The 15,364-nt window shown below is 40.7% G+C and overlaps 1 protein-coding gene across 5 annotated transcripts in view; it reads left to right on the top strand.

Annotated features, from left to right (window-relative positions):
• Positions 1-15,364, top strand: part of GFRA1 (GDNF family receptor alpha 1) — a 216,104-nt gene that overhangs the window by 128,799 nt on the left and 71,941 nt on the right. For all 5 annotated transcript variants that reach the window (XM_025881053.2, XM_073904146.1, XM_073904145.1 and 2 more), the window contains one exon: positions 14,154-14,490. In XM_025881053.2, the coding sequence (XP_025736838.1) occupies positions 14,154-14,490 (337 nt within the window). The remainder of the gene's footprint in view (positions 1-14,153; positions 14,491-15,364) is intronic.

Here is a 15,364-nt window from a genome sequence, read left to right on the forward strand (position 1 = left end):
ATACAAGGTCTGGCTTTGTGTGGTTCTTCCTGTACCATAAAATAGGATTTTTCTGGGGTGCCTGAGTAGCTCAGTAGGTTAAGCACCTGACTCTTGATTCTGGCTCAGGTCTTGCCCTCAGGGTCGTGAGTCTGGGTCCTGTGTTGGGCTCCATACTGGGTGTGGAGCCTTCTTTAAACAATAACAACAACAAAAATAAAAACAAAACAGGGTTTTTTATAATACAGAACCTCTTCTATCAGTGCAGGGGGATCGGGGACCCAAGCCATCCTCCTGTAGGGCAGAAATTCACTGCTGCTCTTCATTCCTCCATCCCTTCCCCACTTAAGGGCAGTCTGGCTGGCCATCATGAGGCTGGCCTTCCTCATGTCTCTTGTTCCTGAATGCCCTAGCAAAAGAGTGACCCTGTACCTCTGGCATATCCAGGGGTGCTGAGAGGGGCATCAGCAGCTGGCCCTGCATGCCCGCAGTTGTGCTGAATGTCATTCTGATCTCTCTAGGCATAAAGCAGATAAGATCATCTTGACCCCAGCACTCATATCCAGCTTCAGCCTCGACATTGTTCAAGTGGCATTTCTCACAAAAACTAGCGGGTGTACAAGTCCAGATCTCTAGCAGAGAAGGCACACTTTGAAGCTTGCAGGAGAGTTTTGGGATTGAAACACATGCATTTTGCCTAAACTATACCTGTCTTGACTAAGCAGATAGCAAAGTGGAAATATTGGGCTCTAGGAGCTGGGGTTCTCAGTGAACAACCAGGCTTCTTAATTTATGTGTGTACATTGGGGATACAACTCCACAGCTGATATGCTTGTGTGAGACACTGAAGAAAGATGTTCTAGAAGCAGCCTGAGTGTGCTGGGTTTCACACCTCCCTCCACAGACTCACAGCCTCTGGTGGACAGGAGCCAGGTGGGAGAATGCCTCCCAGGAAGAGGTGGCTTGGTGCCCACGGAACACCAGACAGGTATAGCTGTATTTACTTTGCAATTCCTGCAGGAGACGGAGTGGCAGGTTAAGTTGCAGAGACACAGTGGAGGTCCTGAGTAAGGAATTTTAATGTAAAAATGCCAGGGTTTAAATTTAATCCTTGAGCTAACTGGTGTAGTTCTTCAGTTGGGGATCTAACAGGAGTTACACTGAGGCTCAGAAGGGTAAATGTGTAAATGCATTTGGAACCAATTTAAAGCTAGAAATGAAATGAAAAGGAACAGTTGCCAACATACCATTAAGATAAAACACAAAGGTTCACTGAGGCATGTAGATGGGCACACACACGTTTGTTCTGTCTGCTTCCTCTCAGCTCGTGGGAAGCAATGGGGGGTGGGGAGAGGAGGCTTTGTTTTAGCCCACCTAACTTGCTAACTTTAGCAAGTTTCTGTGCTAGGGCTACCCGGTAAATCTAGCCTAGGCTTGATTCTGAAGTTACACTGGGAACATGGGCAAGAAAAGCCCTCTTGTCAACAAGATCTTCGTGGAATGAGGCATGAGGACCCAAAGAGCTACCTACTAGAAGACACCTCTTAGGGATTACATTCCTGAAACTGAGCAGAACCAATCAGAAAGCCAGGATTTACTAGGAAAATAAGTGGGGGTGCAGATGGGTAGTAAGTATGAAAGGTTCAGCTCACTGAAAGTCAGTGGATTCCAAGTCTGATCATCGGAAGTACTCAGGTACTTTGTGAAAACACAGATTCTAAGAGGCTGGGACAATACCCAGGAATCCATGGTTTTGTTTTTGTTTTGTAAAATTTGCTCTCTATGGGCTTCTGATGCCTCCTAGGTTTGGTCACTCCTTGGAGGAACCAACTCTTCAAACACTTAAAACCTATTTGCATAAAAGAGAAACAATGTGCTAATCTTAATTAAAATAAGTTGCCTAAGCACCCTTAACCAAACAAAGTATTAACCCAACTTGACATGAAACACCTTCTTGAATGAAGCAAACCATCGTTAAAAATGCATATGTGGAATCCGGATTGACAGATCTCACTACTGAAGATGGACATTCCTTCCCTCCATCATCTTCTGGAATGTTGGCTACACTCATTCTAAACATTCTGCCCTGGCTCCTGGCTTTTTCTCTGGAAATGACCTCCGCATCTGGCTACTGGCTTTTGAGAAAGCACACTCTGTAAACTCCAAGTCCTGCCATTATTATTCAAGCAGCTTGTTTTTCTCTTCCCCAAAGAAACAATTGAGCTGTAGCAGGTGAGTGATGTTTGCCAGGCTGTGGTGAAGGTAAAAGCCACTGCAGGTGGAGCAGCTTAATGGGGTATTAATTGGGAAGCAGGTGAAGGCAAATAGGTAGCACAGCAGGTATGTAAATAGGCTCGTGGGAGGAAAGGCATTGAATTTTATGCTCTTTAACTAAAAATAAAGACCTGATATTTAGCTTATCTTTGCTGAAATCCCGCACTGTGAGGGCCCTGACAACTGCCAGCATCATCAGTGATTCATTATTATCTCACCATCATTCAGGCTACTTAATAGGATTTTCAGCCTCTTCATTTTTCATTGTTTTAGCTGATGATTTGGCTTCGGAATGCATACTTTCCTTTCTCTTTGTGTATAGAAGAGGCCAGAATCATTTTTATAGATTGTGTAGTGGAAGTAACATTCGAGCCGCTAGCCTGCCTTCTGGTGGCATTCTTTTGCTCTAGCTCCTTGGAGAAAGACAGCAAATGTACAGCATGACTATGGCTGATGAGCCTACCAACAACGCATACATCCAAATGGACAACGTCCTTCAAAGTAGTCACCTTGAGAAGCAAAACACTTATTCTAGTGCTGTCATTGGCTCAACACCTTTTCAAGAATAGTCACTTCACGGGTTGTTGTCAGAGATGATTTGTAAGTCACCCAAATGAAAAAAAAATCCTTACATATATTTATCACTTATTTTCAGTGGAGCTCTCACAGCCTAAATATTGGTGGAGCTACAGTTTGTACCCCAGAAAATGAATTAGGTTTACGTTATCATGCGGATCTTCTCCTGTAGTTGAAGTACTCGTTAATTTTACTGCTAAAGAGATGTTAGCAATTAAATACCTTTAATTAATGAAAATCGGACAAAAGCAAAGTGCTGGTCTCTGTGTCTTCATAAAAATAGGGAAGATTTTTGTAGATCTCATCGTGAATTTTTTTTCTGTGGAAGGACCACAAATCTGAGCTCCTTGGGATCAAGTGTTCTGGTCCAGAGAAAATCATTAAAATAGTTCACTTTTAGAAAAATGAAAGGAGTAGGCATTTTGGGGGATGTTATAAAGATTATCTGAGATTGGAAAAAAAATACTCATAACCGGGAGCCAGTCCTACATGTAATAGCAAATTTCATGGTTGAAGATGCAACAGGATTGAGTACAATTAATAGTTCTGAAGCCGTCGTTGAGTTCTGGGGTAGGCCCTGAACACATAATTAGATTATTAAAAATGGCCTGTCTTAGGCCGACTATTACTAAATTGAAATCCAATTATGGCTTTATGATTTTGCTGAAAAATATTTAGCTGTTTTGCTCGAATCCTCGGAGAAGATCATTTCCTCTTTGCATCAGAGTTTGCGCATGTCACAATACATTTTCCAAACAAATCTGATCTCAATTATCTTGGAATCAATCTTACATTAGATAAAACATATTTTAATGAGTGTTTTTATGTGTGATATCATAATTGTGTCTCTCCATGCTTGAGGAATTAAAAGATGACGATAGAGGACTTTGCAGAATATCTTTTTAATGAGAGGTATGCATTTTTTAGAAATAACAAAATCGTGTCATCTTAATACACAGAAAGCCTTTGTGCTCAGATATGTGCCTGAGTGTACTGCAAGACAAACTTGGTTCAGCTTTCAGTAATTGGCATTGGAACTGTAATAAAGCAGTTGTTTGCAGAAAGATGGGCTCAGAAATTCCATGCACTCCTGCAGTGTGGATTTAAATGCTAAGTTAAATATTTATGAACCCGAGATTTTTATAATCGATCATTGTATGATTTATACACCATAATTATAATTAGGTTGAAAGAGATTTTAAAAAGCCAGTTTCCTGGTAGCCAAGGCCATTAAATAATGCGAAGCTGCCAAAACAAAAATTAGGTGGGAACCCAGCCACCGAGTTCTGAGCGCCTGTCCCCATTTTCATGTACAATGAGGCACGGCACCTCACGAGCCATCTCACCTGGGCAACCATTCCTGCATCACCTGCTATCATTTTTTCATGCCCGTATTTCAAACCTACTTGAACATAAACAAGAGAAAACTTCAGAGATCCAATGTATAACAAAAGGAAAAGGTGGAGGAGGTTGGAAAGGTTAATTAAAAATGTAATGATCCCATTTGCTGAGACAGCACTATTAATCATCTTGCAGCAGCAAGCATGTGACTCGCACACCACTTACAGGAGGCAACTGATTTTTTTAAGGTACGGACGGGGGTGGTGGACCCCAGGGTGCCCATTATGAAAATGGAAGCTGGAAAGAGTGAGCTTGGGGTGAGTGAGCATCGGGTGAGCGCATGACTTGTGGTTAACATTGGGCACAGTCTTCACCAGACAGAAGAGTTCTTTCCAAATTCACAGGTCTTCAGAAAAATTCAGTCACTGTGAACCCCAGAGAAAACTTGGGCATGGCTCGAGGTTCAGTGTAGTCGTGTAATGTAGGGAAAAAAAAAAAAAAAACCGAGTGAGGAGGAAATCTATCATTGTGTAATACAATATGCCTGGAACAGTGTATGAATGACAAAATGGGCTCCAAAGAGCCAACATGTGCGTTTTAAATGTAATTTTTAGCACCCCAGCTGGAAAAGGCCGAGCTCTTGAAGGATCGGTTGCAAGGGTCACAACCTGTGTGATGAGATTTGCCATCTGATGCACGTGGATATCAGAAGACCAGACTGCAAATGTAAGCTTCCAGAAAAGCTTGTTCTGCCCCTGTGAAGATCTTGAAACTTTTGCCCATTTTTTTTTTTTTTTATTTGCTGGAATAACACGTTAGAGGGATCCTATTAGAAGAAGAACACTAGTTACGTTAACATGATAATTAATCTAGTCAGAAAGAAAGAGGAAACCGGTTGTGAATTCACTTCTGCAGCCCAAAAAAGAAAGGCAGAAGGATTCCCAGAAATTGGCAGGCATTCATAAACAACATTCTCTCCCCACGCCTTGTGAACTCTCTGCTTAATAAACCACATCTTCATGCAGGCCTTGCAGATTTTAATATATTTACTGTTTTATTCCACCTCATAATCTATAGAAATGGATTTCTAGTTGTTTCCATCTGTATTTCATCCTGAATCATTTTGACTGGTTAGCTAGCTCCCGCATCTGCCAATAATGGTGGCATTTTCTAAGTGTAAATCTAAGTGTAAGTAATGAGGGGCTGTGGCTAGAGTGATAGCCTCTTTGATTAGGGACAGTGTGAGGATTGTACTTGGGATAAAGGCAGTTCCTTGCTCCAAAGGAATTTAGAATGTGAAAGCTTCTTCCGGTGCATAATTCATGCCTGACACCTCCACATCACCCCGTGTTGGAGGGATCTTTTACTTTTGCTCTGCCTGTAGGTCAGGGTTGGAAACTTTGGTCCATGTACTCTTTGAAACAGCAAATAGCCGAGAGGTTAGCGCTTTTGAGTGCTGGGATTTTTTTTTTTTTTTTTTTTTTTACATTCTGTCCCTGATCACCAAGTTTTATCCCAAATACTTGATGTCATAATCAGAAAAGGCATTTTTTTATCATAACCATCAAATCAAAGAACCTTGAGGCTTGAAGGGAACTTCGATATATCATCTGCCAAACAGGGAACCTGAGGTCCACTGGGGGAAAGCTGAATTTTATGAAGACACTTGGATAACTGGACCACATTTAAAATCCCTGACTCCTAATTAATTCATTGGGTTTTTTTCTGCAACACCTGACCCTTTTGTATTCCCTGGTATCTGGGAGCTGGCCCTCCCATTGCAATGCAGGTTCTACCTCCCCTGCCCAGGAAAGCAGGAAATAAGTCACATCAGATGTGATCACAGCCAAAGAGGCTTAGAATGATGACAGAGAAAAGCAGTACGTAACCTGCAAAGTAACAACATGGTTCTAGCCAACTTGGAAAGGAAAAGCCAGTTCGATGGCATCTCTAGAATACAGCGCTAGGCTGATGCTGGAGAGGGGCTCCTTAGCCTGCACAGCCCCCACACAGGCGTTCTCCCACAAGAAAAAAGGATTTCTAGTAAACAGTCTTCATTCTGAGAATATTTCCCATTCAGGCAGCATCCCAGACATTCTACCAAGTTAAAGAATGAATAACAGCAGATGGCAGGAGAGATTAGAGACGGAGGGGAGGAGGGGAAAGCGGCATTTTAGTGCCGAGCTCTGAAATGAGCTGTGGGGAGGATGGTGCTCAGAGTTATGGCAAAGCTGTCCGGAACCCTTCTGGGCAGGCCAGGAGGCGCGTGCGCCCAAACCATAAAACACAGGCGTACTCCTGCTCCTCCATGCGCTGTGTGAGCTGATGGCCAATTGGGTGTGACTCAAGTGGCCTAAATGGAATCATTCTGCAGGTTCCTCCCTCTGCCCTCGAGTTATCAACATAGCATTTTTGTGCATGCCCTTGGGGGGGGGGCGCTGTCTATCAAATAGATATGGGTATCAATCTTCTTACCAAGTGAAAACTCAAGTCTTATTTACGTGTCCTATGATTTCGGGAGTGTTTAACCAAGAAAGGAGGCTAAGGGGTGCTAAGGGTTGCTTTCCATATTCTGTGCATGTTAAAATAAACTTTTTTAAAAATTTATTGTTATGTTAATTACCATACATTACATTAAAATAAACTTTTTATTTTAATAGGGTATATATGAATCTGGGCTGTTTTTGTTTTATGGGTTTGTTTTTTTTTTGCCAATTGTTTATTTGAACATTTTCAAACATGTGGAAAAAATTTTACAATTAACCCATCTAGATTCTATCATTAAATTAGAATACAGTTGCTTTGTAAGTATCCATCTATCCATCCTTCTTTCCACCTATCAATTAATCTACGTTTTTAAAATGCAGATATCAATATACTTCCCCTACATGCTTTAGCATACCTGTTAATAACCTGTTTTTAATATTTGTTTAATTTTTATTCCTTTTAAGGTAAAATGTATATATGTACAAACCTTAGGTGTACCATTCTGTAGGTTTTGACTCAAACTTCTATCAGGATAGAAGTTACCATCACTCTAGAAAGTTCCGTCTTGCCCCTTCCCAGCCAATCCCCACCTCCAACCCCTAGAAGCAACCATTCCTCTGATGTTTTTCATCATAAATTGGGTTTATCTGTTCTAGAACTTCACATAGATAGAATCATTCAGTGTGTATTTTTTGTGTAAGACCTTTGTTTTTTCCTTCAGCATAGTATTTTTGAGCTGTATCCCTGCTATTGTGTGTATCTGTAGTTCATGGGTTATTTCTGAGTGGTATTCCACTGCACGAATAGACCACAGCTTGTGTAGCCATTTCCCTGTTGATGGATATGTGAGCTGTTTTTCCAGTTTTTGGTTATTACCAATATAGCATAATCATACTCTTATCCAAGTCTTTTTATGGACATATATTCTCATGTCTCTTGAATAAATACCTAGAAGTGGAAATGCTGGGTTATAGGGTAGTGGTATGCTTACTTTTATTAAAAACCTGCCCAGTATTTCCCCAAATTGATTGGACCATTTTACACTCCCACCAACAATGTATGAGATTCCAGGAGCTTGACATCTTTGAAAATATTTGGGGTTGTTAGACTCACTTTAACCTCCTAGCAGATCTCATTGTGGTTTTCATTTGCATTTATTTCCCTGATAACTAATGATGTTGAATGCTTTTCATGTGCTTCTTGGCCATTCATTTATCTTCTTTTGTGGACTGTCTGCTCACGTATTTCGCTCATTTTTCAATTGGGTTGTCTTTTATTATTAAGTTCTGGGTATTCTGCATATGTTTTAGATATGGATCCTTTGTCAGATATGTGTTTTGCAAATATTTTCTTCTAGTCTGTGATTTGTCTGTTCCTTTTCTTCATTTCTTATCACTGTCTTTTGATGAGCTGAACTTTTAAATTTTGCTAAAATCTAACTTACCAATTTTCTTCTTTTATGTTATGGCTTTCTATGGTCCTCTCTAAGAAACCTTTGCCTACTTCCAAGATTATTTTGTTTCCGTATAAAGAATTTGTGATTTTGGCTTTTAGGTTTAAGTCTATGATGCATCTTGTATTAATTTTTATATACGGTGTCAAGTAGAGGGTTTTGTTATTGTTTTTTACATTGATTTTCAGTTATTCTAATACTGTTTGTTGAAGAGAACTTCTCTGTTAGATATTTTCAAGTGACTTTGTCAAAAATCAAATAATTATAGATGTGAGGGTGTATTTAAGCCAAGTTCTGTTTTACGTTCCATTGTTTGACTTGTCTGTGCCTATGTTGTACCACAATGTCTTGCCAAGTACAGCTTTGTGGTAAATCTTGAGATCAGTATAAACTCCTTCAACTTTGTTGTTCTTCAAATTGCTTTGACTATGCTATGTCCTTTGCATTTCCAGAGAAATTTTAGAATCCCCTTGCCAATGTCAAAACATATTATGATTTGAGGATAACTGATATCTTAATGATATTGAGTTCTCTGATCCATGAACATGGTATGTATTTCCATTTATTTAGGTCTTCCTTAATTTTCTCATCAATACTTTCTAGTTTTTAGTGTAGCTATCTTGCATTGTGTTTTGTTAAATTCATTTTTAAGTGCTCCTTTTTTGGTTCTCTTAGAAATGGAATTATGTTTTTAAATTTTGTTTCCTAAAATTCTGCTAATAGTTTAAAAAAATACAACTGACTATTGTATATAATTTTATATCTTTTGACTTTGATAAATACACTTATTGACTCTAGTAGTTGTTTTATAAATTCTTTAGGATTTTCCAAGTCATCTGCAAATAGAAATGTCATCCTTTCCAATCTCTGTACCTTTTATTTCTTTTCATTGCTTTATTGCAATGGCTAGGATCTCTAGTACAATGTTGACTACAGGTGGTAAGAATGAATATCCTTCATTTGTTCCTGACTTTATGGGGGAAAAGTCAATATTTCACTATTAATATGATTTTTACTTGTAGGTTTTTTATAGATGCCCTTTATCAAATTAAGAAAGTTTTCTACTACTCTTAGATTGCTGAGCATTTTCTATTGTGGAAGGAGGGCTGAAATTTGTTGAAAGCTTTTTCTTTGTCCATTTAAATAATCATATGGTTTTCTTCCTGTTTGTTTACATGGTAAATTACATTAATTTTTAAATATTAAACCAGCCTTGCATTTTGGGATAAACCCAAGTTGGTCTTGGTACATTATCCTTTTGACGTATTGCTAAATGCTATCTACTAAACTTTTTGAATCTAGGTGAGGAATATTAGTCTGTAATTTTCCTCTTTTGTCTTCATCAGGTTCTGCTCTTTGGGTGAGACTGGCCTCACATACAAAGTTGGGAAAAGGGTCATGAGAATATTTTGTGTGAATGAGAATCAGAAACAAAAAAGCCAGTTACATATTGATCTGTGAGCTGGACATCAATTCCTGGGTTTTTTTTTTTTTTTTTTTGCTTCTCTGAATGTTCCAGGTTTGTGCATTCTGGAATTTGTCACAGGCTCTGAAATAATGGTAAAGAGATGGTGCTCTGGCAGGGTTATGTATTGATGAAAACAGAATCAGCTGAAAGTGAGTTTGCTAAATGAAGTAAAATTTAAGCAATTGATTTGGACATAAAATGATGCTTTCTCTTCCCACTTTGTACAGAGATTTTCCTTTGAAATATTGCTTTTCTTTTTTATAACATTAAGAAGAAAAAACTAAGAGTGTATATAGTTTTACCAACTTTAAAAAGGAAGCTGACGTTATTATAATAAAGCAGGAATACACTGGGCCAATTTTTTTCTTTTAGTTTTCTTAAGATATAATTAACATACAGCTCTGTATAAGTTTGAAATGTATGGCATGATGACTTGGCTTATGTATATTGCAAAATAATGGTCACAAGTTTAGTTAACATCTGCTACCTCATATAGATACACACAAAAAAAGAAGAAAAATGTCTTTGTGTGTGTGATGAGAACTTTTAGGATTTACTTTCTTAGCAGTTTTCAAATATAACAGAGAACATTGTTAACTATAGTCATCATGTTGTACGTGACATTTCCCATTATGTATTTATCTTACAACTGAGAGTTTGTAACTTTTGACTTACCTTCATTCAGTTCACACTCCCTTGCCTCTGGTAACTACAAAGCTGATCTTTTTTTTTTCTATGAGTTTAGTTTTTTTGGTGGTGTTGTGTATTGTTTTTTGTTTTTTTTTTTTAGATGCCACATAAAAGTGAGATCATACTGTATTTGTCTTTGTCTGACTTATTTTACTTAACGTGGCAGGACTTCCTTTTTTACAGCTGAATATTATTCCTTTGTGTGTATATACACCACGTCTTCTTTACCCATTCATCTATCGACAAATACTTAAGTTGTTTCAATGTCTTGGCTATTATAAATAATGTTGCAATGAAAATGGGGGTTCAGATATCTCTTTGACATAATGATTTGGTTTCCTTCAGATGTATGCCTAGAAGTAGAGTTGCTGGATCACGTGATAGTTCTATTTTTAATTTTTTCAAGGAAACGCCACACTGTCTTTCATAATGGTTGTGCCAATTTATAATCCTACCTGCAGTGCCAGGGTTCTTTTCTCCACACCTTCACCAGCATTTGTTATTTCTTGTCTTGACATCAGCCATTCTAACAGGTGTACAGTGATACCTCACTGTGGTTTTGATATCCATTTCCTTAATAATTAGTGATGCTGAGCATCTTTTCAGGTACGTGTTGGCCATTGGAGTATCATCTTTGGCAAACTGTCTATTTAGGTTCTTTGCTCTTTTTAAATGGAACTATTATTATTATTATTATTATTTTGCTGCTGAGTTGTATGAGTTATTTATATATTTTGGATATTAACCCCTTATCAGATACATGATTTGCAAATATTTTCTCCCATTTCAGAGCCTGCCTTTTCATGGTATTAATGGTTTCCTTTACTGTGCAGAAGCTTTTTAGTTTGATGTCATCCCATGTGTTCATTTTTGATGTTGTTGCTTGTATCATATCCAAAAATTCATTGCAAGACCCATGTCAAGGAGCTTCTCTCCAGACCAATTTTTTTTTAAACTTATATGGTATACAAACTACTTTAGGAGAGAAATTTATATTTCCTGGACCTCATGTATTGAGTTTTATTATTTTTACTATAATTTTATTTGGCACTTATGAACATCGAACTATAAACTTTTATTTTGTAATTTTACACAACTATAAAAACAATATACACAAATTAAATATGAACAGAACTTTGTAAACAATGAAATGCAAGTTAATAACATTAATGCAAGGGGTAATACCATTTTGCTGAAGCTAAATTGGTGCTTACAATTGGAATATACTCCTGTTTCAGCATGAGTTGTTTTGAATTGAGCAGACCTGTGTTACTGGGTGTGATGTGATGACTTAATTCTTTTGCCTTTTCCCTCCATTTGAACTTCTTTGAACTGTTTGTTCATATATCACTGGCTACGTCATTTAAGTATTAAGTGCACCCCTGAGCCTCTATTCTTTTCTTTTTAGCTAGAGCTCATAAAGCACCATTCAATACCAGGACAAGTGTAAATGCAGGCAGTAAAATTATGTACCAGTATCTAGCCTTCAGGGCCTAATCCAGATGATCCAGAATTTGATCATTGGTCATATTAATTTATTTTAGACTCTCATGAAAAATGGATAATTTAGAAATCTCCTGGGGAACTCTAGACCTTTGAGACTATAAATCAGTGTTGCGGCTGGGCCCAAGAGCACAATGTTAAAAGTCCCAAAAGAGGAAAAGACAGGAAGTGTTACCAAGGCCTGTAGATCCTGGTGATCCTGTCAGAGCACATGGTTAATATTTCATTTCTTGAGTCCGGAGGAGCTTGAGTGTGAAAACAGAGGAGCCAGAGAGAAGCTGGTCTGGGAAGGTCATGATGGAGAAAACGTACCAGGTGTGCTTGTTAAACCAGCAGGGATCTCTGTGCAGCCGTTGGGCCTCTTGTACTGCTCACCCAAGAAGGGCTGAATGTCTTGTTTCTTGCCTTTCACATTAAATTGTTGGATTCAGATGTCATTGCAGAGCCTGAACCTGAGGCATAATAGGGTACTGCTCGTGGTGCCAGGGTATAATTTGGTGATTTCAGACTTTTGCATATTGGGCTTTCTTAAAGCAAGATGCACCGTCAGTAAAACAGGGAGTCTTTTTCTTTCCCTGAAATGTAGACTTGCTTTGTGTGCCCCTCACTGATTGATATTTAAGAAAAAAAAAAAAAACTGTAGTGAGAACATTTAACCTGAGATTTACTCTCTCAGCAGATTTTTAAGTGTACAATACAGCACCGCTGATGCTGGGTATGTTAGACAGCAGATTTCTAGAACTTACTCATCTTGCATCACTAAAACTTGATGCCCCCTGAATAGCAACTCCCCATGACCCTCTCCTCCAGCCCCGGGCTATTAGCATTGTGCTCTCTGTTTCTCTGAGCTTGAGTGTTTTAGGAACCTCCTGTAAGTGGAATCATACAGTAGTTGTCCTCTTGTGACTGGTTTATGTCATTTAGCATAATGTCCTCACGGTTCTCCCTGTTGTCACACCTACGGCGGGATTTCCTTCTTTGTTTAGGTTGAATAATAGTCCATGTGCCCTTTGGATGTACACTAAATGCACTACCCTGTCTTTCAGACCCACCCAACCCACTTGGACTCTGTCTCCACTCTTACCAGTTCTCCAGCCTCTTGTCATTTCCCAAATGCCTTCATGGCCTCCATCGACCGGGGCACAAAGAGAATGAAAGGGGGTTCCAGAACTGAAACAGAGGCCCGAGGCCTGAGCAGGAAATTCACGGAAGGGTGGGGGAGACAATTCCTACAATTGAGTGGGGTTGTCTGCTACTTCTTTGCTGGCTTCAGAGGGTCACTGCTACACCTAATGATCAATTTTCCATGGATCACCTTATAACCTGGCCCTGGAAGTTTTTTCCATCACTTCCCTCCCTGTGAAAACACCTGTGTCATGGTGTCAAGCTACATTTCCCTTGTCTACTCATCTTTTAACTTGTGGCATTGGGCCTGGTCCTGCCTGCCAGTCCGCCTGGCTACTGCAGTGGGCCCTGCCTCCCCTATGCTCTCTCTCCAGGCCACATAGTGGCCAACGTGGCAGTGGACAGCCCTGTTCTCTCTGAGCACGAGCCCTGTTCTCTCTGAGAGAGGGCTCAGGTAGAAGGCAACATATGTTTTGTGAGATCCCTGAGGCCTATGGTTTGTAAGCCTATTGAAATCCTATCCAGAATCCTAGCTGAATTTTTCTAGTTTGCAGCCTCAATACTCATAGATCCCACATTTTGTATGTGGCAAGTTAAGTGGTAATTGAGGTTTGCAAATTTTCATGTAATTTATTCTGGTTTTCTTCCAATGGCCTGTGAGCTAGAACTTAAACACAGCCTCGTTGTAGTTGCTTCTTCCTGTTTAGAGAGCTGGCATAATATTTTGTCTTCTGGGCTCAAATAACCATGTAATTACTCTGTAATCATATAGTAATTAGCATGTACTATATGCATTTATTACATAATTATATTCCTGGAGGATTGCATGGCAATTATACTTACATTCAGCATATCATTTTATATAATGTATAATGAACAAGTATATAATTTGTTGCTTTTTTCTTTTATTCTAATTTCAGTTTACCAACCAGGAGCTGGAAACTCGTTCTCCTGTTGCCTTGTGTATACGCAGTCAGGCAGGTGCCTGAGCTCCTTTGGTTCCTTGGGCTTCACTCGTCCTGCCTAATTATACGTCTAAGGGAGCGCTAGGGGCTTGTGGGCTGCCCTGGGCTCCCAGCCTTTGCACTCCTTACACTTTGTCTTTGTCAGGAACTCATTACCTGTGAGCTTCAAAACGCAGCGTTGATCCGAGCACCCAGCGTCGCCGGGGAGATGGCAGGACCTGTTAGAACAGCGCGCACGTGAGCAGCCGGGCGCCCCGCCCTGCGGTCACGCCTGCCTTTCTTTCCTCTGCAGTGGAGCACGTTCCCAAGGGAAACAACTGCCTGGACGCCGCCAAGGCCTGTAACCTCGACGACACGTGCAAGAAGTACAGGTCCGCCTACATCACCCCTTGCACCACCAGCATGTCCAGCGAGGTCTGCAACCGGCGCAAGTGCCACAAGGCCCTGCGGCAGTTCTTTGACAAGGTTCCGGCCAAGCACAGCTACGGGATGCTCTTCTGCTCCTGCCGGGACATCGCGTGCACCGAGCGGAGGCGGCAGACCATTGTGCCCGTGTGCTCCTACGAGGAGAGGGAGAAGCCCAACTGCCTGAATTTGCAGGACTCCTGCAAGACGAATTACATCTGCAGGTAGGCGGGCACCGGCAGCTGCGCGGTGATGAGTGAGCTGGCCAGGAGAAGCTTTGCGGCTGCTTCAGGGGCCGAGCTCCCGGTTTCTGTGTTTCTACTGGGCGGGTGGGGGTGCGGAGGCGGAGGGAAGGGCAGGTGGTGGAGCCCACTGGCCAGGAACTGACTTCTGCCCTCGGCCTCCAGGGCTCTTCCGAAGCTGGTCAGGCTCTTGTGCAGAGGAAGGTTCCTGTCTTTAACCCAGGGGACGCTGTGAAAAGTGCTTAGTAAGCACAGAGGGTCACCTGAGGCCAGGTGAGCGTGAAGGCTGGTGCCCACTCAGCAAGCTCTGAGCTGCTGCCAGGGATCTCAGGGGGTTAACTCGGGGAGGGGGGTTGCTGCAGATAGAGAGACTCTTGACTGTCGAGGTCTGAAGTCTGGGAGAGACCAGTGAGAGAGACTGAGCTGTGTCCAGCCCTGAAGAGAACTTCCAGAATGCTGGGGTCTGTTCCAGGCTATTCAGTCCTGCAAGTGGTTAAGGCAAGTGGGCACCTCCCGCTCAGCCATGCTTCTGGATCTTAGCCTCCAGCAGAAACCCTGCTAAGCTTGGCCCTGTTGTTGAAAACAGTGGCTTCCTTTGCCTTTTAGGCCATTTTTTAAAATTTATTTTAATGTTTGAAGGAATCCATGAACACATTCTCTGTGGGGTTTTTTTTTTTTATAAGGAATATAGAATTAGGTAGCTGCTCCCTTCACTCTGCACCCACTTATCCCCAACTGTCACTGTCAATAATTTGATGTATGTCCTTCTAAAACGTGGGGTTGGATTCAGCTGCTGATGGAAGCAAGCAGATTCTGACGAGCAGAGTCTTTGCAGCCTGAGGCAATGAGCATGCTG

Source organism: Callorhinus ursinus, unplaced genomic scaffold (genome assembly GCF_003265705.2).
Source record: "Callorhinus ursinus isolate GAN/ISIS: 27379988/994484 unplaced genomic scaffold, GSC_fseal_2.0 scaffold20, whole genome shotgun sequence".
Classification (NCBI taxonomy): Eukaryota; Metazoa; Chordata; class Mammalia; order Carnivora; family Otariidae; genus Callorhinus; species Callorhinus ursinus.